Source organism: Trichechus manatus, unplaced genomic scaffold (assembly GCF_000243295.1).
Source record: "Trichechus manatus latirostris isolate Lorelei unplaced genomic scaffold, TriManLat1.0 scaffold00159, whole genome shotgun sequence".
NCBI classification, from domain to species: domain Eukaryota; kingdom Metazoa; phylum Chordata; class Mammalia; order Sirenia; family Trichechidae; genus Trichechus; species Trichechus manatus.
The window spans coordinates 628,927-654,350 of record NW_004444095.1 but is presented as its reverse complement, the minus strand read 5'-3'; the positions used below and the strand labels follow the sequence as shown (position 1 = coordinate 654,350).

Genomic DNA, 25,424 nt, shown 5'->3' with positions numbered 1-25,424 from the left:
CAGTGGTTAAGAGCTACGACTGCTAACTAAAATGTCGGCAGTTCGAATCCACCACCCGCTCCTTGGAATCCCTATGGGGCAGTTCTACTCTGTCCTTTAGGATTGCTATGAGTCAAAATTGACTCGATGGCAATGGGTTTAGATTTTTTTTTTAATACCACCCAGGTCCCAGACCCTCAGTGGTTGGAGCTGGTGGAATTTGAAAGGCCTGCCCCAAAGAGTAGCTATATGTATGTATATGCCTGTCTTCCAGCTTCCTAGTTTTTATTTTAATTTTTCTTATTCTCAAATATATGGTCAATAACTGGTTGAACAGATGATAAATCTAGTATTTTGAAAAATAAGGGCATAATTTTTAATAGAATTATATCAGATAATTCTTGCTTTAAGCCATTGGTGGATCTGTATCAAGAAAGATTATATGTATATCAGCTTTGATTTCTAGATAGTTCATTTTTCCACCTTATAAAAATGTTCCTATTCTTTTTAACACGTCTGTTTCCTAGTATAATATGTGGGTATGTGTTGTGAATTAAACACTGGACAAGATGTTATGAGGCCTGTTTTATAATTTTGACTTTTTAGCAAAAATTCTAACTCCTCTAGCTAGCCTTCATTATCTTCCTGTGTAAAACAAGGGATTGTATTGGGATGGATAATTCTTTGTTATCGGGGCTGTCCCGTGCATTATAGGATGTTTAGCAGCATCCTTGGCCTCTACCCACCAGATACTAGCAGCACCCTTCCCCAGTTGTGACAATTAAAAATGTCTCCAGATGTTACCAAATGCCCCGAGAGAAGAATCACTACCAGTTGAGAACCACTGGGTTAGATAACGTGTAGAGTTCCTTCCAGCTTTATACTTCTATTGCTTTTATTTTAAAAACATCAGTCCTACTCATCTTTGCAACCCTGCTCAGATGTCATCTTTTCTATGAAGCTTTCCTTGCCCTACCTTGTTTCTTTTTCTGACTGTTTCTTAATATAGGACTTAACCCCACTCTTTTATAGCTACCAGTGTGTTTTTCTTACCTGGAGGGCATGGACCATTTGTATCTCCAAGGTTAGTGCCGAGTGCTGAGATTTTATTAAATGAATGAGCGTTGGATTTAAGGATGTTGTCTGATTAGGAATTGTTAAGCAAATTATTATAAATGGCATCTTTATTAATCTTTCAAACCTTTCTAGTAGGTAATTTCCATGGTTTTTGGTCTTGAATTTCTAGCTTAATGAGACTGATTACTTATTTTTTCATCTTTCAGAAGGCAGGAGCTGCTTATATGTGTGTAAAGGAACTACCTAAACACATTTAGACTGCATTTGATAGAAATAAAGTCACACAGAAATTCATAGCATAATGAATTAAGCTGTTTAGCTTTCATATCCAGAGGTTTTTCAAATAACTCTGCTTTGTTTATTAATTGGAAAGTTACCATCTGCTCAGAAAAAAGTAAAATGGAAAAGTAGTAAATATTTTTCTTATATAACCTAAGATACTTAACCATGATCCTAAGCATTAGTTTTCAGAGCAACTCACAGTAAGAAATACATTTTAATCATAATCTAGTACTCCACACACCCACACCCACATCCCTGAAACAAGGTTTTTAAAACAGTATTTACCCTTACTATGTGTGAAGCATTCATTAGAGTGCTATTATGTTTCTTTTTTTTCCCTTGAATACTGGTCATGACCCAGTAAATTTATTTGACAACTCATGAATAGGTCACAACCCACAGTTTGAAAAAGACTATTCTAAGCCATCTCTTTAAGTACTAAAATACGGAGATTATCTCCTTCTGTTATATGTCACTGATAGGTTGTCTCATTGTTCTTTGTAAATACTGCCATTTAAGAGTTGACACAACAAAGACCTTGGAATGGCTCAACCAAAGCAGATTAGACTTCCAATTATCTCTAAAGTCATATTTTGTTGTTCATACTAAGTATTTAGTGTGTACAAGGAACTGTAGCTAACAGAGCATGTTGCTCTCGAGATTAATAGTGATAAAACCTAGAGGAGAATAAAAAGTTAATAAAAATATTTCAAGTTCTGAAAGCAGTAAACGCACAGTGACTTTGTAGGCGTTTAGGACAGAGTAAACTGTGCTGATTGAAATTAATGGTAGAAGGTTAACATGAACGTGGGGTTAATTTTGTACTGTCATATTAGAGAGTGGAAAAACCTATAACATGTGGTAGAAAACAGCATTCGTGTAGGTGCAAAGTCCTCCTTGTTAGTACTTGAAGTTCATTTTCTAGGTAATATTCAAGATAAAGTGAGAGATTAAAAAGTAAAAAGTGAGGTAACATGCTGAAAAGTATGTGATATAAACAAGGTATGTTATTTTAGGTCTACTGTGGTTGTAAAATGAAGTTGACTTGGGAGATTAATTAGAAATGTATGTACGACAACTCAGATATAAGCCAATATTTGCTGTAAAAATATAAAAGTAACTGAATTACTAGACTTACTGAAAATGAAGATAGTCTCTAAATTTTGGGGAGAAGGCATGTTCGTCAGAATAAATGAATAAGAGTACTATATATACATTTCTCTCTATGGAACAGAGATGGGTTATATAATAGCATTTTTTTAAAAAAAGTATATATTATTTCAGCTATACAATTAAAAATTTTATACATACTCGATAAGCCCTGGCTTAAATTCTTTCTTTTATATGTAGACTAGAGGGCTCAAGATGGTAAGTCACAACCAGGTAGGCTGCAGGAGACTTAAGAAAACAAGCAGTAGATTATCTTTTTGAACCACTGCTCTCTTCTGTGAGATAATGCAGAATTTAGTTACTGTAGAGGATATTTGTGACCTAAAAGAAAAGAAGATTCAGCTCATGATGATATTTGGGACAGAACTACCTGCACTGAAAGTGTGGTCTAGCATCCTGTCTGCTGGTACTTTAAGACACCAGAAGTCTATGAGCTTTTGTCATTTGGGTAGTTAGCAGAACAATAACCATTTTCTCATTTTTTTAAGATTCCAGACTACTGAAAAGAAGGTGCTTTCAGAGCTGAAGATGAGAATAAGACTCCTGTGCCAGGCCTCATAAACCATCTTGAGGTACTTTTAAAAAATTTTTTAAACAGACTCTTTTGTTTAAGAACAGTTTTAATTTTATAGAAAAATTGACATGATAGTACAGAGAGTTCCCATATACCCCACATACAGTTTCCTCTGATTATATAATTAACATCTTACATTAGCATGGTACATTTGTTGCAGTTAACAAACCAATATTGACACCTTATTATTTACTAAGTCCATACTTCATCCAGATTCCCTAAGGGATTTTTTTTTTAATTGTGGTAAGTATATAGGTAATAGAACATTTGCCATTTCTGCAGTGTTCACATGTACAGTTCAGTGACATTAATTACACTCATCATGTTGTTCAGCCTCCTTACTTTTTATCCAGTGTCCTTTTTCTGTTCCAGGATCACATCCAGGAAACTATTACATTTAGTTGCCATGTCTCTTTAGGCTCCTCTTGGCTATGACAGTTCCTCAGACTTTCCTTGTTTTTGATGATCTTGACGGTTTTGAGAAGTACTGTCAGGCAGTATTTTGTAGGATGTCCCTCAGTTGGGATTTGTCTGATGTTTTTCTCATGATTAGGCTGGGTTTTTGGGAGGAAGACCACAGAGGTAAAGTGCCATTTTCATCACACCATGTCAAGAGTACATACTAGCAACATGATTTACCACTGTTGATATTGCCCTGGATCACCTGGCTGTGATAGTGTTTGTCATGTTTCTGTGCTGTGAAGTTACTCTCCCCGCCTCTCCCCGGTCCCTTTTCAAACTACTCTTTGGAAGGAAGTCACTATGTACAGCCCACAGCTAAGGAGTGGAGAGTTATGCTCCATTTCCTTGAGGGTGGAGTATCTACATAAATTATTTGGAATTCTGATGCATGGAAAATTTGTCTCTTCTCCCCATTTATTTATTTATTCAGTCATTTCTTGTATCGGTATGGAATTGTAGCTACTTTTACTTTTGGTTATAATCTAATACTGCTTTATTTATTTTATTGCTCTCAAATTATCCCAGTTTTGGCCATTGGGAGCTCTTTCAGTTGGCTCCTGTGTCCTTTTAACATTCCCTTATCATTTTGTTTGTTTTTAAACACTTCCTTACTTGCTGGCACTACGAGATGCTCCAGGCTCATCTTGTATATTCCTTGCCCCAGCCCTAAAGTCAGCCATTTCTCCAAGGACCCCTGGTTCCTTTATTGGAGATTGATATTGAAAAACAAGATTGGGGTGCTAGGGGCTTGTTGTTACTGAGGTTTTGTTGCTTATAGGCCTTCTCAATTGACAGAGCAAGGAATTATCTATGTGTAAACTCATGAATGTATATACACTTACCTATAAATATTTCTATATGTAACCATCTGCATCTGTATTAACCTGAACATGAGTGCATACTGATGTCTCCAACTGTAACCTCCCACTCCAACAGTGAGAAACCTGGCTCCCACCATCTACTGTCCATTTACTTCCTTGTTCAATTCCCGTATACATGTATAGCAGTATCAGAATTGTTAACCTGTACCCCTGTGGGAAACGACTTCATCAAGTAGAGTACGGTGCTGTTGTAAAGTTCCTTTTGCCTTTAATCTTACAGACTAACTTCCAAAGTTACTTAGGTCTGCACCCGCCTTTCCCCTTATCACTTTTGGTGAGGTTGTTTCATATATTTTTATACAGTTAGATTCTCTTGTTATAGTTTGCACTCCTTCCTGGGATCCCCAGACCTCCTAAATGATTTTTTTAAATTTACGTTTTAAATTTTTTAATTTTGTAAACCTTACTCTTTGTGCAGTAAAGTTCTGTGGGTTTTGACAAATGCATAATGTCATGTATCTACCATTATAGTACCATACAGAGTAGTTTCACCTCCCTGAAAAAATCCCTGTGCTACACCTATCAACCCTCCCTACTTCCCCCCATACCCGTGGCAAACAGTGATCTTTTTACTGTCTGTGTAGTTTGCCTTTACCGGAATGTTCTTGAGGTATTTTAAAGTCACTTTATAGAGAAACCTTTGATTTCTCTAGCCTAGATACCATTTTATGCAAACCACCAAATCAATATTCCTAATTGAATGATATTTCTAATTAATAAGAATCAAGGCTTTCCATTATTTCTTTCATATACCACTTATTATAAGGGCATTAAACTTTGTTTATTTTTAAATATCTTACCTCTGTTACCAACCTCATAATTAGTAGGCGATCCCAAATGCTTTTATTTTTGTTTAGAAGATTGGTGGAGAAAATCAGGGAGTAGTAGCGTTTCTGATATGCCCCGTATAGGTGGAAGCTGGCAAACAGATACTCATTTTGGGAGAGTTAACCTTAAATTTAATCTGAATATGCTTCTTTTTGTTGACTTTTTTCCTCTGGTTTTTAAAATATAAATATTTTGGTCTCATATCTCTTCAGAATATAGCAGAATATGAGATGAATGCAGCAAATATTTGACTCTTTCAAAATGGTCTTCACTGTAATAAAAATCCTATAGAATGCTTGTTTTAGAAATTATTTGGAAGGCTCATTAGGGGATATAATAACTATCATATTCCTATCTCTCCTTTGTTAATTGGTAGCACCTTTACATATATGCACAAAAAACCCTGAAATTGGAACCTTAAGCTCTGCCTGCAAAAGATCATTTGTTATGCTCCAGTATCAGCCACTTCTTATTACTGTTTAACTTGAAGGACTCATGAACTGGCTAAGAAACGCCTCTGTTTAAAAGCAGGTTTTGGTTTAAACTTTATGCTGTCTTATAAAATTATGACATCATCTAAGTCTTACCATGTATCTCGCAGTACAGAAGAATAATGGTTAATAGCATAGATTTCAAGTTTTGTATCCTGGCTTTGCTACTTGTTGATTGTGTGACTGCAAGGAAGTTATTTAGCCTTATAAGCCCTAAGTTTTCTCATTTGATTATTATGGGATCATTATGAGGATTAAATGAGGTAAAGCACTTAGCATAGTACCTGGCACATAGATAGGGCTCAGTAAGTGTTATCTAAACTCAGAACCTCTAGAGGAGCAAGAAAATGGATGAAATCTCCAAAGCTTCATACTAGTATACCTATTTGTTTTTGTTCATCAGTCTTTACTGTGCCAGGCCAATCAGAAAATCAATGATTCCTGTATTTTTTTAATCTTAAAAGTCCTCTCAAGACAAGGCTACCTTTTCTTCAAACCTGGGGAATGCTCACCACACCAAACTTAACATGCTAGTAGTGGTTCTCAACCTGAGATATTACTGTCGTTCTAGGGGCTACTTTGCAGGTGCTACTGGGATTTTTAGTAGGAGGGGCCAGGATGCTAAACATCCCGCGATGTATGGGGCAGTCTTACATAACGAGAAATTATTGCACCAAAATTATTGCGTCAGTAGCATGCCATTGAGAAACACTAGACTAGACTCACATTTACAGTAGTATCGTTAAATCTCTCTGTAGAGCACATTTCAGATGTCACAGACCCAGCAGTTATGGAAGCAAGTGAGCAAGGCCAGGCCTTGGTGCCTGGGACATTATAGGGGGTGTGGGAACTAAGCAAACTGGGGGGTGCATGACCTTTCTAAAGGGGGAGCCATGCCTCAGCTTCAGCCAGTTGTTTCCTAGGCTGCTAGATCTTCTGATTTCTCAGAGAAAAGCTAGATATCTTAGTTTATGTAAAATGTCCCTCTTTTAAAGTGTGGCTCAACTTTTTTTTTTTTTTTAAATCCTGCTGTGGCCAAACCAAATAGGTCTGTGGGCTGAATTTGACTCACACACCATTGGTTTGCAACCTCTGATACAGTTATTTTAGGAAGTGAGCTAAAATTCTGGCAGAGGTAAAACACTCTGGGCCATAACAGCACCTCCCTGTGTATTCGCTGAGGTCAGAAAAGCCAGGGAAACAAAACACTAGGTGTTACGGTCATTTTCTGGAGTTTGGGGAGTTGAGGGATTAGAGCAGAGCTCTGGGGGAGCTTCTCTGATTGGGAGGAGGAACCCTGCTGGGAAAAGTCTTAGCAACTGCTCCTTCAGGAACAGAGCCCACTGCACCTTGTGGGGCCAGCACTTGTGAATTAAGGAGTTCGCTGCACACTGACGAAAGCCTTGCGTGATTCACTGCGGAGTGATACCTGGGCCCCCAGTCTCTGTTGAATCAGGAGTCCCTGCAAAGCCGCCAGGCGATCAGTGAAGGCTCAACCCTGCAGAGTCTCCTGTTCATGTGGCCCCTGAACCATGTGCTGCTTATAGGGTTTATGCCTCCAGCATCTTTCTTTATCTCCGGCTACCACCTACACAGCTCCACAATCCACAGCTGTGGCCATCTATGCTTCCATGGCAGTGTTTCAAGGGTTTCCCAGGAGTTTGATCACATCCTAGTCTATGCTGTATAGCTCAGTCCTCTGCCTGGTTTTAAGGTCTCAAATTATCATTAATCGCTTGAATATTGTGTAAAAAGTAGCAGCCCATTATAATGTTTTTAAGAAACAAAGTCATTGTTTATTTGGCATTGTTGTTGCATACATCAACATTTATGGACAAGAATAAATTGTATGTTTTAATCTACATCATATCCAAGTGTATAATATCACAAGATGCTATATGAGACTGTTTTGTTTTACTTGTATTCTATGAGATTAAATACAAAAGTACAGTGAAGTACTGTAAAACAATGTTTCTAAGGAAACTGGCTCATCTTATTGGCTGGAACATTTTCTGCTTGTAAACTGTCAGTTGGCTTAATGTCCCAGTGAGTAGAAAGGAAATTGCTTTTTGTGAAAAAAAAAGTATTTTAACGTTTTACAATCAAATTACTGTATATATTACTGTGAAATAATGATTATTCTTGTCAATTAGTGCTTATGTGAATAAATGTACAAGGCACAGTGCTAACCACTATTGAGATTACATACATAATCCCTTAAGGAAGTAAAGTTTTTATCGGTTTAGATTCTTACTTGTAGTGCAGAGTGGGTCTACTATTAATCATCTTTTCAAATAGCAACGATCTTTGTAGTTGTGTAAGTTGGCTTCAATTTTAAAGAAGTTTTAATAGGTTTTATTCAAAGGCAAGTATTTGTAACCATTGGAAAAAAAACCCAAAACATGCATCTTCTTCCCTTTAGCTCTGCTTCTTGTGTGTGTTAAAATAGGTAGCTTATTTGTACAAGTTTCCTTCCCCCTCAGCCCTCCACCTTCTTTCACACCTTAACCCCCTATTTGGATGATAAACCAATGAGGGTTTGCTGTCTTTTTTTTTTTCATCCCAGCCAGTCAAAGAAAGGTGCTCATCATTACTGGGAATGTCCTTGATAATCTATCAGTGACTTAGTGGAGAGAACACAGACTTTGGAGAAGGCAGGTGTGGATTTGAGTCACGATTCTGCCATACGCTTATTCTCTGAGTGTGTGTTCTTATCTGTAAAATGGAGATGATCATAGTTACTTTCAGGACATAGTTGTTCAGTAAATGGTAGCTAATAGTAAGAATGATAAAATTAATGGTAACTTTGTCCTTGGTAGCACCTGAGGTTTCTGAATGCTATCAAACTAGCACAGAGCTAGCAGTTCTTAAGAGCTCTAAAGTATATGGAGCCCAAGCTCTTGACACCTGAAACCCATCTGTTCTTGCTTATCCTTGTCACCTTTTCTTCTTTCTCATAAAAAGACACCTGTATTACCCCTATATTTGAAAGACTTGTAATTAGGGTTGGAAAATGAGTAAAGCCATTCTTCGGAGCTACTAGGAAAGCTTGAGTTAAGCCTTTGGGTGCTTCAGAAGCCCTTTACTGAAGATGATTAATTACTCATAATGTGTTTTTAATGTGGTTAGCCCCTCAAATATTGAGAAATCATTTTCTGGTAGGAAATCGGTTACCATATTCATAAATACAGGCAGATTTGATGACTGGAGATCATTCTTACCATTAAGTTCAATGAATCCCAATTTTTTCATTCATCTAAAAAATAGTTATTGAACACCTAGCCTGTGGTAGGTCCTGCGCCTAGTCAACTATATATACCCTCAAAGTAGATACTGAAGAAAGTAACCTAAAAGTTGTAGGTCTTAGCCTGTCATTTAAATGAAGATCCTAAAATTATCATTAATGACTTTAATATTGTACAAAAAGTAGCAGCCCATTGTAATGTTGTTAAGAAACAAAATCAGTGTTTATTTTGCATTATTATTGCATACATTGATGTGAACAATAATAAATTATTGTTTTAATCTACATTGTATCCAAATGTGTAATATCACAAGATCCTATATGAGACTGTTTCATTTTAGTTGTATACTACGAGATTAAATACAAAAATACGTGTGGTACTTTACTGTAAAATTGTGTTTTTAATGCCTTAGAGTGCGCTATCCAGTAAGGTAGCCACAAACCAACCACGTGTGGCTACTGAGCTCTTGAAACATGGCCAGTCTGAATTGAGATGGAGCCCTGGTGGCACAGTGATTAAGAGCTCAGCTGCTAACCAAAAGGTCAGCAGTTCGAATCCACCAGCTGCTCCTTGGAAACCCTATGGGGGCAGTTCTACTCTGTCCTATAGGGTCGCTATGAGTCAGAATCAACTCAGTGGCGGTGGGTTTGGTTTTTTTTAGAAGTATAAAATACACACTGGATTTCAAGGACTTAGTTTAAAAAAAATCTTATCAATAATTTTTATATCGATTACACATTAAAACTATTTTAGTTATATTGGGTTAAATAAGATATATGAAGATTAATTTCACCTGTTTCTTTTTACGATTTTAATGTGGCTACTAGAACATTTCAAATGCTGTGTGTGACTTGCATGGTGGTTTTACTGGCCAGCACTACCTTGGAGCTTCAGTGGCGTGGCAAGGTTACTCATCTAGTTACGACTCTCTGGCTAGTACTGATTATAGATTGCTGTATGTCTGTTTTGATCAAAATGATGGATAATTCAAACTCTGTTGGAGAAAAAAGTTAAATTAACACTAAGGAATTTGAACTAATTTATATTTTAAATTTAAGGCTGGATTGTGACTCTGGTAGAATCTTCTAGCATTTCAAATTTGGAATATTTTAAAAGGGACAAACTGGAAAAACATACCCATTGATTCAGGAGCTTCAACCTGTTTTTCTTTTTTCCTAATCATTCACAAATCATCCTACATAGGTGGTCCCTGCTCCCCCAGTTTTTGGGGAGGGAGGCAGGAAGTAGGGGACAAAGTTCATCTAGAGGTTCATCTGTATATTTTTGAGTATGAAGAGTATTTTACCTAAATCTATCTTATTATGTAGATAGGTTTAGTATAATAAAATCTATTCTTCACTATTTAACAAATTTGTGAGTAGGCACTGGGTTAGACTCTGGAAATGCAGTAGTGAACAAGGCCCAGACCCTGAAAGGAACTACAGGTTTTTGTTTGGTTAATTGGTTTTGTTTTGTTTTTACTTTGTATTTGGAAATAATTTTAAACTTACAGAAAAGTTGCAAGAATAAAAAGAATACAAAAAACACCATATATCCTTTCTCCAGATTCACCTATTGTTAACATTTTTCCTTGTTTGTTTGTTTTCTCTGTATGTATGTGTGCATGCACGCATGTGCGTGCTTGTTTATATAAACACGTATTCATACATATATCTATTTTTTCTGAACCATTTGAGAGTCAGTTGCCTATATCATTCCATTTACTCCTAAATGTTTCATTGCATAATTCCTAAAAATAGAGACATTCTCATACATAGGAGCTCTGGTGGCGCAGTGGTTAAGAGCTTGGCTGCTAACCAAAAGATTAGCAGTTTGAATCCACCAGCCCCTCCTTGGAAACCCTATGGGGCAGTTCTACTCTGTCCTATAAGGCTGCTATGAGTTGGCATTGACTCGATGGCAGTGGATTTGGTTTTTTTGTTTTCTGGTATATAACCACAGGACAGGTATCTATTCAGTACATTCAGTAAACTTAACATTAATAGACTACTTCTTAGTGTCTACCATCCACATTTCAATTTGTCAATTGATCCATTAATTTCTTTTAATAACGTTTTCCTCCTTTAGGATCAGATATTACATTTAGTTGTCATGTCTCTATCACCTTTAATCTGGAACATTTTTTTCCAGCTTTTGTCTTTTATGACATTGACATTTTTTAAGATGACATTCTCCCCCCCCTTTTTTTTTGAATAGACAGTTTCTCATTTCAGGTTCATCTGATGTTTCCTTGTGAGTAGTTTCAGGTTATGCATTCCTGATTGGAATACTACAGAGTGATGTGCCCTTGTCAGGGTATCACATCTAGAGTTGCACACTGTCCATCGGTCCCTCATTGGTGATGTTAATTTTGACACCCGATCAAGATGTTCAATTTATCCACTGTCTCATTACATTTTTGCCCCTTGCAACTAATAAGCAATCTTTGGAGAGAGACTTTAAGACCATGTATATATCTTACTCTTCATCATAATTTTCCCCTAAATCTAGCATTCATTGATGATTGTCGCCTGAGCCAGTCTGTACTATGATGACTACAGAATGACGATTTTTCCTCTTCCAGCATTCCTTTGCATATTTACCAGTTGGATTCCACTATAAGCAAGGGTCTTCCCTTCTCCCCCATCTTTGTATGTATGTATGTATTTAACAGTTTATTTATTTTTGGTATGGGCACATGGATTCCTTTTTTCCAAAGACATATAATTCATTACTGTTCTTAATTATTTTAGTGCTTAAATTGTCACAGATTTGACCAGAGCCTTTTCAAGCTGACTTCCGAGTCTTGCAACATGTTCCCATATTTTTTTGAATACTTCTTTACTCTCTGGCATAACACCACATTCTATGTGGAGCTACAGTTTTACACAAGAGGCCTTCAGATACACAGGTGTTCAGTATAGTGTGTTCGTGCTACTGTGGCAGCAGAGTGGTGGGTTCTCTAGCCCAGTGTAAGTGGAGGAGAGGCATGGCAGCAGGACATGGGGAGGGGGTGTGTTAGTAGAAGCCTCTTTAGAGGAGATGTCACCAAAACTGACATGTACAGGATAAATAGGATTTGGAAAATGGTGTGTGTGTGTGGAAGGGGTGAGAACAGTGTCTCGTATGGATGGATGATCATGGGTTTATGCCCTGAGAAGAGGGAGCATGGCACATTCATTCATAGGACCACACATGGTTCCATTTGGTTGGAATGCAGAGAGCAGGAGGGGGTATGCTCAGATTTGCGTCTTTGAAAACAAATACTCTGGCTGTGGTGTGGAGAAAGGCAAGACCAGAGGCAGGAAGACCAGCAGGAAGTTAACCGCAATAATGTTGACAAGAACAATATTCATATGTGACCTGAATAATAGTAACTAATGCTTTCTGATTTCTAGTTTTGTTAACTGAGGGAATGCTGGTAACTTTCATGGACTGAACAGAGAACATTTGGGGAAGGGTTGTGGTGAGGAGATGAGTTCCTTTTTGGATATGTTGACTGATATCTTTGGGCATATCCAGATGGTACTGTGTGGTAGGCTGTTGGCTGTATGTGTCTGGAGTCTCAGAGTATGATGCTTACAAATTGGGGAATCATCAGCCTTTAAATGTTATTGAAACCTTAGAGTGGATGTGATCACAAGGCAAGAGGATGTAGAATGAGAAGAGGAGGCAGCCTAGGGCAAAACCCAGGGAAATGTCAACATTAAAGTGACAAGAGAGGTAGGAAAAAACCAGGTTACTGTGATGTTACAGAGGCTGAAAAAAGAATGAGCATTGCAAAAAAAAAAAAAAAAAAAGGATGGAGTGATTAGTAGTGTCAGATGTTGCAGAGGTCATAGGGTATAGAAGATATCCTCTGTATTTAGGACCAGAGAGATGATGGAGATTTTGTTTCAGTGGAACAGTGTCATGGGCCAGATTAGAGCAGACTAAGGAGTGAATTGCAGGAGCAAAGTAGTACAGGGTGGCCATAAAGCCCATTTGCATGCAAATCAAGTTATCCATGTTCTCCTCCCACATTTTAATATTTCATCATGTTCTTTAGACATCTTCCATGTTGATGGTTAGAAGTCATTAAAACCAAAACCCAAACCAAACTCGTTGCCATTGAGTCGATTCCAACTCATAGTGACCCTATAGGACAGAGTAGAAGTGCCCCCATAGGGTTTCCAGGGAGCAGCTGGTGAATTCAAACTGCTGACCTTTTGATTAGCAGCCGAACATTTAACCAGTGTGCCACCAGGGCTCCAGAAGTCATTAAAGCAGTCCCTAATAGCTCTTTTTAGGTTTTTACCTGTGGGTAGGCAGAGTAGGATTCATAGGGGCTTTGTGAACATCCCGAAGACACAAAGAGCATATGTAAGTAACCCTTTGAGAATTTTGGCTTGGAAGAGGGAAGAGAGATAGCTACACCCCCAGTAAAAGTCAACAGATTGCGTGCAAAATGAAATGCCCTGCCTGTAATGAAAGTCAGATTTGAGATTATATGGTATTTATTTTTTAATTATCTACTTAGTTGTAAATCAGCAAAAGTAATCCAGTATTTTCCTTAAACATTTTTTTTTTAAATATTCTCTGAGGTTCTCTATGTTGCTCCAGCAGTGGCATGATTTAAAGTTCCGAGGCCTGTTTGAAAGAAATACAAGATTTGGTGTGGGATAAACTGCCCTTATGTTGTGGTTTCCATGCATCCTATGAAGATGCAGCTATTTGATTCTTCTCAAACTTTAAAATATTGGACAATTTAATAAGTTAACACAGCAGAAATATTATGAAATTGTATGATATACACTGCACATTGTTCCTTTTTAGAATGAGAAATATAGATTAAGAGGTAGACCAGTTAGTTGACTCTTGATACTGCCTGCTGATTTATGATGATGATGATTATTTCTTCACTAGTTGCCTTACTACATGGGTGGTTAACTTGACTAGTGTCAGTGAGATTGAGGGTCAGTTTCCTCTACTCAAACTGTACCCCCAAATCCTGCCATCTTGGCACCTGTGCCAGTGGCACCAGAATTAGGTGAGAGCCTAGCTAGGCGGGTCTGGCTAATGATGAGCCACCAGCGTCGTCATTGAAAACATAGGATTGTACGTTTCCATTTTTGTTTGCCCAGTTGTTTGATTTAGACATTGGGTTTCCTTTACTCAGCCTTCAAATTCAAGCCTTTTGGTTTCAAAGTACAAGGAGAATGCAAGGCAAATGGGACAAGTGTGCTTCATGGTATAATATTGTTAAGTCCTTATTTCATGAAGGTTTTATTATTTCAGACATCAAAGTGAGTACTCTGCTTTAAAGCAATGATGTGATAGCCCTTGGGAAACCATGAGTGATTACGTATACATAAGTAGAATTTCTCAAGGCTAGAAAAATATGGTTGCCAAATAATACTACTCTGCATTTTTAATCTTGCTGCTGCTGCCTTTTTTTTTTATTATTAAAATGGAACTGAAGTTGTTATTTATTTTTGTTTTTTAACCACTGATTGGCTGTATTACATCAGAAAAGTCTGTTTAAGTTGAATTTGTCAATTTTCCAACTTTGGAATTAGGTATACTAATTTTAGATTTTTCTTTTAATACAGTTGATGGTGACTGTTTGAATAAAGTGAAATATGTAATTAAATTTAACTGCACTTTAATTTCTTTCAATAGAAAATGACGGCGGTGTTGGAAGATCATTGCTATTGGAAGGCCAGTTAACATCTATTCCCTAAGAGAAACTTGATCACCATTTACTCTGGCATGGCGCAAAGCAGTCCACAACTTGATGTTCAGGTTCTCCATGATCTCCGACAGCGTTTCCCTGAGATTCCAGAGGGTGTGGTGTCTCAGTGCATGTTACAGGTAGATTATTATTCTACCAGTGATAGTGACGTTAAGTTATGTTTTTACTTATTAGAACTAGTTTTGTGCTATGGTGACTAGAACTTTGTTTTCTTATGTGTGTAGGGGGTAAACATTTAGAGCAAGGTTTCTCAACCTTGACACCATTGACATTTTGGGTTGGTAATTCTGTGTTTTGGGAGCTATCCTATGCATTGTAGGATGTTTAGCAACATCTATGGCCTCTACCCACTAGATGTCAATAGCAAGCCCCCTCCCCCCACAAGTTGTAACAACCAGAAATATCTCCAGACATTGCCAGATGTCTTGCAAAATCTCTCCCCATGGAGCACCACTAATTTAGAGAAAAGAGTAAAGGCATGTGGTGAAAGGAAAAAAAAATTCTCCTTACTTTTCACTTTCTGTATTTTTTGGGTTGTGCCATCAATTCCCCAGTCCTTGCAGTTGAATGTCAAACATACCATTATAATATCCTAGGGCTCAAACAGCAACAATTGTGAGGATGACACAGGACCAGGCAACATTTCCTTCTTTTATACATAAGGTTGCTATGAGTCAGAACCAACTTGATGGCACCTAACAACAGCAACAACATACACTTTTTAGCCAATGTTTGAAAATCTGTAGATATTCCACCACCTTTCTTACTGGTTTTCTAGTTGTCAAATGCTTACTAATATCTAATTTTGAGTTTTAAAGCCTACTTTCTTTAATCACATTACCTTTAACTTGTCTTCTATTGAAATAAATAGTTCATTTCTGGGATAGAATGTGTCTTCCCACTCTAAAGGGGCAACAAAGAAACAGACCTAAGGCTCCGTGTTGAGTTTTGCATCATCCTTCACAAGGTCTCAGTGTGCTTTGGGTTATGCCATTTCCTTATTCAGTTGACTTTCGGGAGCAGCACTTCTACCCTGCCCACTGGTCTTCTTACACAGTCAGTACTCATGTTGAAACTTGGCCCTATTACAGTGTGAGTGACTCAGGATATAGCCCACACATACAGGTGAAGTTAATCACTAGTAGAGAGCCGTGGAAGATGGTGGTAACAAAGGTGCTTCCTTTGTTTGCAAGCCCTCTTACTAGGTCTAGACGTTTGAGCTTATGGTTTTTGTGTTAGTCTACCTTTTTTTTCCTAACACACGTTCCAGTCTTAATCTCAGCTCTTAACCCATTTGGGTCTCTGGAAGAAGCAAGGTACTTCCCACTAGAGTGAAACCAAGAAAGAGTGAGGCTTCTTGTTTAAATCATTTCCTAGCAATCACTAATCACCTTCCTCACCAATTTAGGGGCCCCACCTAGCTATGACCTTGTTTGTTTGTTTAATTATTCATCCCTTACTACCTGTAGTTTTTCAGGACCCAGTGTCTTCATCTCACTTAACTAAACTGAAGGAATGGAATTTTAAATTCAGCTCATTAAATATTTACTGATAACTTACTGTATGCAACAAACGCATTGTCCTAAGTTTTTCGCTTTTTCTCATCTTGGGGTTAATAGAGCATATGGATGCGGAAATTTACCACCTGTACTCTGGAAAGTGTCTCTTTTGCGTTAAAATATATGAAACTCAGTAGTTTACATTTTATTACACAAGCTTTAAGGCTTCTCTTTGGGCTAGCATTCCTCAGTCATTTAAAAACTGGTCATTATATGCCTTCTTAAAAATTCTGACCTCTTTATCAAACTAAACAATTTTGATTTCTTTAACCATTCTTATTTCCTCTTTGATAAATTTTTTATCCATTTAAAAAAATTTAGCAGGTCAAATATAACATTTGAATCTAGTCTGGTGGTATTCTTTTTACAGTACTTCCAAAAAGATGTAGTTAACTAATGTAATATTTGTGGTTTTAAATGTCTTTTCATAGGAAGATTTACTCAACTTGTCAATGTAGACATGCATTTGACTAGGCTGACAAATCCAACTTTGTATCATTTTGAATTTGAATCCTTTTTGCAGAGATAACTAGATACTAATTAGGCTACCTAATTGAATGTAAGGAGCCCTGATGGTGCGGTGGTTAAAGTGCTCAGCTGCAAACTGAAAGGTCAGCGGTTCAAACCCACCAGCCGCTCCACGGGAGAAAGATGTGGCAGTCGGCTTCCATAAAGATTTACAGCCTTGGAAAAATTATGGGGCAGTTCTACTCTGTCCTATAGGGTTGCTATGAGTCGGAATCAGCTCAATGACAGTGGGTTTGGAGTTTTTTGGTTAACTCAGTGTAGAAAACAGGAAATTTCAAGATTATTAATAGAAATATCGAATAGTAAAGTGTCCACAGTTGTTTTAGGTTTCAAATGGAACTCTAGCTTTTGTTCTCTACTATCTATAGGTTTATAAAAAACTTAATAGAGACACTTAGTTTTTACTTTTCATATTTTTTTTTTCTTTTAGATATCTGACAGTGACATTTTCTAGTTGAATCAGTTTGAATCCTTTGGCTGCAAATTTGCGTTTTAATATCTAGCTTCTCTCCGTTTTTCACCGCGATTTTCAAGCAGGATAAGAGAAAGCTAAATCTTTGAGTTCTAATTATTTTCTTCTTGAATTCAATAATACTTTTTTCTATGACTCAGAGTATTTTAAAAAGTATTTGAATTTCAGTATCAAGATGTAAATTATTTATGGAATATTGACAAAGCCAATTCTTTAAATTTCTGAGAATTCAGTTTGTACAGGTTTATTGACTGAACCTTCTTTTACTTCCTAAAGCCCCAGTATAATAATTTACTTTTAGCGTAACATTCTCTTTCTTGAAATGACTGTGTTATAGTGAAAAGGGCACTGGGAATCAAGAGACCAAGAATCTAAAACTGGCTAGGAAACTCTAGTTCTAGTGCCTGTTGTTGAGCCATGTATTTCCCAGGTGTCTCTTTCCTATCTGTAAATGTGAGTTGAGTTGGAGTAAATGAACTCTTAGAGTTCTCCCAGCTCTAAAATTGCAACACTGTATGTCCTGTTCTTATGTAAAATGTAGTTTTCCCCAAAATGAGCAAATATATAATAATATGTATGTTTATGTATTTATGAGCTACAGAGAAAGTCATGCTAATTGAGAAATTTTTATAGATTATTTCAGAGGCAATGAATAATACGTTTTTTATGCTGATAAATAGTTCAGAATTCTGTATTTTAATGGAAAATTGCTTTACAGTATATTACATTTTTAAAAAGAGGGAACTTTTTTTTAGTTTCTTTTCTGTCTCTTGGAACTTCTGAAATGTCAGTTTGCTGTTACCATCTTTGTGTGTGTGTGACTCAAAAAATTCAAATCATTATATGATTTTGGAGGTATACCAAGCTACCTTTCAACAGGCAAAAACTTTTGAGACTGTGGAGGTGTGAATGGATTTCATTAAGGTAATAGAGACCATAACTTTGGCAAAGTCATTGGGCCATAGTTCAAAATGTAGATTTGTTTTTTTTTACTGATTTCTTTATTTACCTTAAATCTTTCATAGTGATACAGACAGTTGAAGTTATATAGGGATAAATTTGATTAAAATAAAAGTGAAGGTTGGTTTAGAACTTTGTTTTGGCTCTTTTGGAATCTCATTGTAATTTTTTTTCTCCTTGGGTTATTTCAATGCCTTTTGAAAACTAAAGCATGGTTATTTTCATGTTTATCAGTTGAAATATTAATAATGAATATTACTTATATATTGCAGCAATTGTGGTGAATCCAAGATTAGTCCATCATTTTAATTTGTTGAGATGCAACAAGCATAAAATGAGTCCTGGATCTGGAGTCAGAAAACTTAGGGTTGAGCCACAGTGTTCATTAGTAGGTACTTTACGTTTCTGTAGCAGTAGCAGTAGTGGTAGTGCTAGTACTGTGAGCTAAGTGTTTGTAAAGTAATAGGAATCATTCGGGGTCTCCTTTTCAGGATAGATGACCGTGAAGCTTTTTGTGGTTCACATACCATTCTCTACTTATTCTGTGACAGTTGTATTTGTGTAACACTCTGGCAAAGCCTAATTTCCACTGTTAGGATATTTCAATTTTGCCAATATTACTTTTACCATTTTTCTCCCCCAGAATAACAACAATCTTGAAGCCTGTTGCCGAGCCCTTTCCCAGGAGAGTAGCAAATACTTGTATATGGAATACCATAGTCCAGATGACAACAGGATGAATAGAAATCGCCTTTTGCATATTAACTTGGGTATCCATTCTCCTAGTAGCTACCACCCAGGAGATGGAGCTCAACTTAATGGTGGTCGAACACTGGTACATAGCTCAAGTGATGGACACATTGATCCACAGCATACAGCAGGTAAACAGCTGATATGTTTAGTTCAGGAACCACACTCAGCTCCTGCTGTTGTGGCTGCTACTCCCAACTACAATCCATTTTTTATGAATGAACAGAACAGAAGTGCAGCTACTCCTCCTTCACAACCACCTCAACAGCCATCTTCCATGCAAACAGGAATGAATCCATCAGCTATGCAAGGGCCTTCACCACCACCGCCGCCACCTCCTTCATACATGCACATACCTCGGTATAGTACAAACCCAATTACTGTTACGGTATCCCAAAACCTCCCTTCTGGACAGACTGTACCAAGAGCTTTACAAATTCTTCCACAAGTTCCAAGCAATCTCTATGGGTCTCCTGGTTCTATTTATATTAGACAGACATCTCAGAGTTCATCGGGAAGACAAACTCCTCAGAGTACGCCATGGCAGTCTTCACCACAGGGTCCAGTGCCTCATTATAGTCAACGTCCTTTACCTGTTTATCCACATCAACAGAACTATCAACCTTCTCAGTATTCTCCCAAACAACAACAAATCCCTCAATCTGCTTATCATTCGCCACCTCCTTCTCAATGTCCTTCACCCTTCAGCTCTCCACAGCATCAAGTACAGCCTTCCCAATTGGGCCACCCAAGTTCCCACATCTTTATGCCACCTAGTCCTTCAACTACTCCACCCCATCCATATCAACAAGGACCTCCTAGCTATCAGAAACAGGGAAGCCATTCAGTAGCCTATCTCCCATACACAGCATCTAGCTTACCCAAAGGTTCCATGAAGAAAATAGAAATTACAGTTGAACCCTCCCAAAGACCTGGAACAGCAATTAATAGGAGTCCTTCACCCATCAGTAACCAACCATCTCCACGGAATCAGCACTCACTGTACACAGCCACCACGCCACCTTCAAGTTCTCCTTCAAGAGGGATATCTAGTCAACCAAAACCTCCATTTAGTGTTAATCCTGTGTATATCACATACACACAGCCAACTGGACCTTCGTGCGCTCCATCGCCATCTCCTCGGGTGATACCAAACCCAACTACAGTTTTTAAAATTACTGTAGGCCGAGCAGCGACTGAAAATCTTTTAAATTTAGTGGACCAAGAAGAGCGCTCTGCAGCACCAGAACCTATTCAGCCCATTTCAGTGATACCAGGCTCTGGGGGAGAAAAGGGAAGCCATAAATATCAGAGGAGTTGTAGTTCTGGATCAGATGACTATGCCTACACACAAGGTAAATTTTAACTCTTTTATGAAATTTAATCTTTGAGGTGAGGTGGCACTCTCCTGTTCAAAATAAAATAATTTGTATTAGCAGTTTAGTTTTAATTAAATGTTCAGTATCTATTAATTGTTAGTAGTTACATTGCTATTAAGAATAAGGTTAGTGCTTCAGAGTCATCTACAGACTTTGTTTTAAAATACGGAAATGTAGACATGGAATAATAACCTAACAAAAGTTTTTTGTTTTGTTTTTTTTCGGAAGAATATTAATGAGAAAAATATAGACTAGTGAAGTGTATATTGTCAAAAATACAGAGTGGAAAAATAGACTCATAGAGGGTGGACTAAAGTTCATCAAGGTGAAAGGTTTTAATTTTTTTTAATGGCCTGAAAGGCATAATGATATTTATAAGTAATGTAAATTTATAAAAAGTGGAATTAGTAATGAAGTACGCTGCTGGATTAGTTAATAGTCGGCCTAACTAAATATATAGGAGAATAAATTTATTAAAAGTCTATGCAGATTGTTTCAAGATACTTGAGAGTTTAGCATGCATTCAATATTTAAGAAGGGAAGTAATTTTGATTGTAATTCAATATGCCTTGTGTTGAGCCTGTTTAAAATACACACAAGTATAGTTGAAGAGAATCTTAGGGAAACTAAGGATGACAGAACAAGACAGATGCATATAGATGATGTCATTTTGGTAGCATTAGTCAAATGAAAGCAGATATGGAGGCAGAATAGCATTAGAAAGATAAGAGAGTAAATGCTGACCAGAGTTGGATGATGAGGTATTTTATGAGTATTTCATACATTAGCAATGTATATAGAAATTTCCAGGTCACTTGTTCAATGTTATTCTCTGTAATGACTTTATCTGTAATGCTGTAGCCTTGCTGTTACATCAGCGAGCAAGGATGGAGAGGTTAGCAAAACAATTGAAACTTGAGAAAGAGGAACTAGAGCGGTTGAAGGCTGAAGTTAACAGTATGGAGCATGACCTGATGCAGAGACGGCTCAGAAGAGTCAGCTGCAACACTGCGATCCCAACGGTAAGTGACCTATTGGGATGTGTTGAGAGAGAAATGTGGGGAGATTGGCTGTCCAGGCCATTTGATTTTCTTTTCTATTTTGTCTCTTGTAGAGGGTTTTTTTTTTTTTTTTTAAAGTAATAATGGACGAAGGACTTTAGCCTTCAGTAGCTCTTGTCAAAACAATTTGATGCTTTATTTTTCATGTGTGTGAGGTCCAGGGGCTCATCAGTATTCTTAAATAATGACAGTTACAATCGAGGTGTAGCATCTCATTTACTACAGATTCCTTTCTGTCTGAATAGAAATGAAAAGCATACCCTGACCAAATATTTTATAAATTGTTCTCTGTGGACTTATATATATATATAGACTTTTTTTTTAAACATTTAAAAACTATTTTTCTAGTTACATTAATTCAGATGAGTTAGGAGGAAATCAGTATGAATTTGGGAAAAGTGTTGACCATAGAGTGTTTTAAGGCAGAGCAGTTTTGTTAAGTGCAGGTAATGGTAGAAACTAAGATAACAGTATTGACAGATAGCAGCCCTAAGGGGAAGTGCTCCCCTGAAAAGATTAGGATAATATATTTTTTAACATGTTAGTTAATGTATATGAATTCTAAAGATCTTAAAGAATTCAGAAAATTTTGAAACACATCTCCTAAAATCTTTTGACATCACAAGCTTTCTGTGATCCAACCTCCTATTTCACCTTTCCGCATTCATTTTTTCAACAAAGATTTTTTTACATAGTTTCTGAATGTGGCATGGTGCTAGGTGCTTAGGGCGACTTGCTAGTGGGAGGAATAGATACACCAACTGATATAGCAACAAATAATACAGCATGGCAAGTGCTGTGTACGCTCAGTGGTAACAAGAGAACGCATCCATCGAGTAGTTTGTGTATATCCTCAATACACTTCTCCACTCTCTCATATTGTCCTCCTGCTGAATGCCCTTCTACGGCTCTGCATGTATAAATCCCGTCTGTTCTTCAAGGCTCAGCTTAAACTCTGCTTTTTCCATGGAGCCATTCCTCATTTTTCTACCCTCTCTAAACTGAGGGTAATCTCTCTCTCTCTCAGAGTTTGCAAGTTTAGAGAAGTGGGCATATACTTCAGGCCTCTTGCAGTCCACGTCTCTGCAGATAGGTTCTTGTATGGAAGTTTTTTTAACAAATTCGTGGCTTCAAAAGGGATCTGCAAATTCTCTGAAATTATATGCAGAGTTTCATATGTGTGTTTCTATGGGAAGTAGGTTTAAAACTTTCATTTGGTTTTCATAAGGTTATTAGACTGAAGAAAAAGGTGAAGAACCACTGCTCTAAACGATAGGTAGTATTGCTATAGGCAGAGGAGAAAGGGGAAGGCATTTAGGAACGAAAGGGACATGAAGTAACCGAAGCCTTGAAGTCAAGATGGAGACTGATTCTCCAGAGGCAGCAAATACGCTTCCCTGGCTAAAGTGTGAGATTTCTGATGGCTTAACAAAGGTTAATGTGTATAGGTAGAGTTAGGCTTAGACCTTGCACACGCGGTTGAGGTATTTGAACTTTATTCTGCTGGTAACGGCGATCCAATAGAAGTTTTTGAGAGATTATTCAGAAACACACATATTCAATAATTTAATAAAATTTCTAATATTGACTAAATTTCTAAGTTTAGACAATATAAGAAGTGAGAAAGTTTTAATTACTTAAAACACTTGGAAAATTATAAAGCTATCTGTAATGAAAGATGATTTTAATGTGAATAAAATTTCTGTCTCATTTTTTCTCCATTTGAAATCTTAATTGGATCCTCTGACTGGGAGAGAGATTTTAGGATGTAACCAATATGGGAATCCACTGGTGTTGTGTTGGGCATTTTGGAATCCTTTAGGTACCTGTATTGCATGAACAATTTTTCTTAGCATAGAAGTCATTGTCTTTAAAATAGCCATATGAGCTTTGTTTACCAAAAGTTTGCTTGTGTGATAACTTCTGCTAAATAAAACCCTATTGATTTTTTGGAAGTAGAGAACTGTCCAATGTAGCATGGGTTAGTACTTCAAAAAAAAAAAAAAAAGATTTTAGATCTGAGCTTTTATTGATGAGACTTCTTTAGAAAAGAAAAGAAAAAGAGGGGAAGTTGGTGAAACTGCTGCCCTGGGCTGTACTTTATTTTTAACTTCTTACTATAGAGAATTTCAAAGATTTATAAAATAGGCAGAATAGTATAATGAACCCCGTGTAGCCATCACCCACCTTCAGAAATTGGCAGCTTATGTGAGTGATAATACTCGAGAGATGAGAAATTTGAGTGGGTGATTCCTAGGCATTCCCACTGCCAGGCCTAGAGTAAAGTACATAGAGGACAGTTAGGAGTGCATGGCTGAGGGACAGTATCACATAGTGGTTAAGACTGGGCTTTCGACTCAGGTGTGAATTTGACTTCTACTTCTGCTGCTTACATGTCACTCCTATATCCTTGAATAAGTAACTTTCTCTATGCTTATTTTCTTGTCTATAAAATGTGTATGCCAGCGTGCCCATTTCATAGGATTTCTGTTAGGGTCATATAAGGTAATATACGTTAAGCAATTTGTACAATGCCCAACAAATAGTGTTTTGTAAAATAAATGTAGGTTGCTAAATACTGGAAAAATCTGCTTGGATACAAACACACACACACACACGCATCTGAAGCATTTTACAAAACTTTGATTTCCTTTTAACTTTAGGAACATGCATAACACAAGGGTATACTTAATATAGAAAATTAATCAAGAAATAAAACACTTAGTCACAATTCCCTTTTTGTTCATAGAGGCTCATTTGACACAACGTGACATACTGAAAAGAGCACCCACATAGGCTTTGGAGGCAGAATAGCTCTGACACTCACTACTATCTCTCGCTTCTCTGCATTTGCGCTTCCCTGTCTATCAAAGGGACTTATAACAAGTCCATTATAATATTGTTGTCAAGATAAAGAGATAATGTATGTGAAGTGTCTGACATAGAGTAGGTGCTCAGTAAATGGGTATCCTTATCATTATCCTCATTGCTACACATAGCTTGTGTGTAGCAATACCTAATAGAGAATTTTTGCTACGAAGCACATACTGCTACCTTCAAGTTTTCAAACAAATTAATTTCTTATCAAGCATTGTAGAAAAAATAAATTAGAAATGCATTTGCCTAATGAGACTGGGATGTGCATGTGTGTGGTTGCAGAAACTTAGAGCAGCAGTGAATAATCTTTTTCTAAGGGAGGCAGAAGTACAAGATGCATGACAGCCATCATTTCTGTCAATCTACTATTAAATGCTGTAGGAGATATCATCTCTTAAAGAGATTTCTGTATGTGGAAAGTATCTGCCTATGTATCTGCATGTATTTGTGTGTGTGTGTGTGAGAGAGAGAGAGAGAGAAGATAATGTAAGACATAAATCAGAATTGCTGGCCAGCTTAATGGTAATGATACATTAAGTACTGTTAGAGTTCAGAGATAGAAATGTTGGCTTTACACTAGTAGGTTTCAAGGATGAGACAGTTTTATGGAGGAGGGGGAGATTTCAGTTATACCTTGAAGGATAAAGTTTTAATAAGCAGAGAGCTGCCAGTTTCCCCCTCTCCCAAATTATTTCCCCTTATTCATCCTGTTCTGACTAACTTGGTTTCTGGACTATCACGTAGCTTTGAGTCCCAGATGCATAATTGGGGCCAAGCCATCAGAGAACATGATGTTGGTCTGTGAGACATCTTCTTAAGGTGCCTAAAGTATTTTTGCCATCTGTTGGAAAAAACTTAGAATTTTTTATTTTTAAATGTCAGACGTCAACATCCTGCTATCCAAGCAACTCGTTAAGTTTTACACAGTGAATCTTGAAACCTCTTCTCCATGAAAACACAGTGTACTTTTGATACACAGTTGTAACTTTTCAGAAACAGCTCCCCGCCCTGCCTCAATTAATTCAAAAGCTGTGAAAAAGGACATAGAGAAGTTACAGATGAACCCAAGTGAGTTCCAATAGTTCTACTATCTTTGGAAATGAACCTGTTGATGA

At 37.2% G+C, this 25,424-nt stretch overlaps 1 protein-coding gene across 2 annotated transcripts in view; it reads left to right on the top strand.

Annotated features, from left to right (window-relative positions):
* TAB3 (TGF-beta activated kinase 1 (MAP3K7) binding protein 3) overlaps positions 1-25,424 on the top strand; it is a 51,323-nt gene that overhangs the window by 3,145 nt on the left and 22,754 nt on the right. Inside the window, exons 2-6 of one of the 2 annotated variants that reach the window (XM_023740565.1) lie at positions 1,012-1,063; positions 2,997-3,080; positions 14,651-14,842; positions 18,886-20,347; positions 21,233-21,393. In XM_023740565.1, the coding sequence (XP_023596333.1) occupies positions 14,741-14,842; positions 18,886-20,347; positions 21,233-21,393 (1,725 nt within the window). In that variant the 5' untranslated portion in view covers positions 1,012-1,063; positions 2,997-3,080; positions 14,651-14,740. The remainder of the gene's footprint in view (positions 1-1,011; positions 1,064-2,996; positions 3,081-14,650; positions 14,843-18,885; positions 20,348-21,232; positions 21,394-25,424) is intronic. The other variant, XM_004386233.2, reaches the window with a different exon arrangement.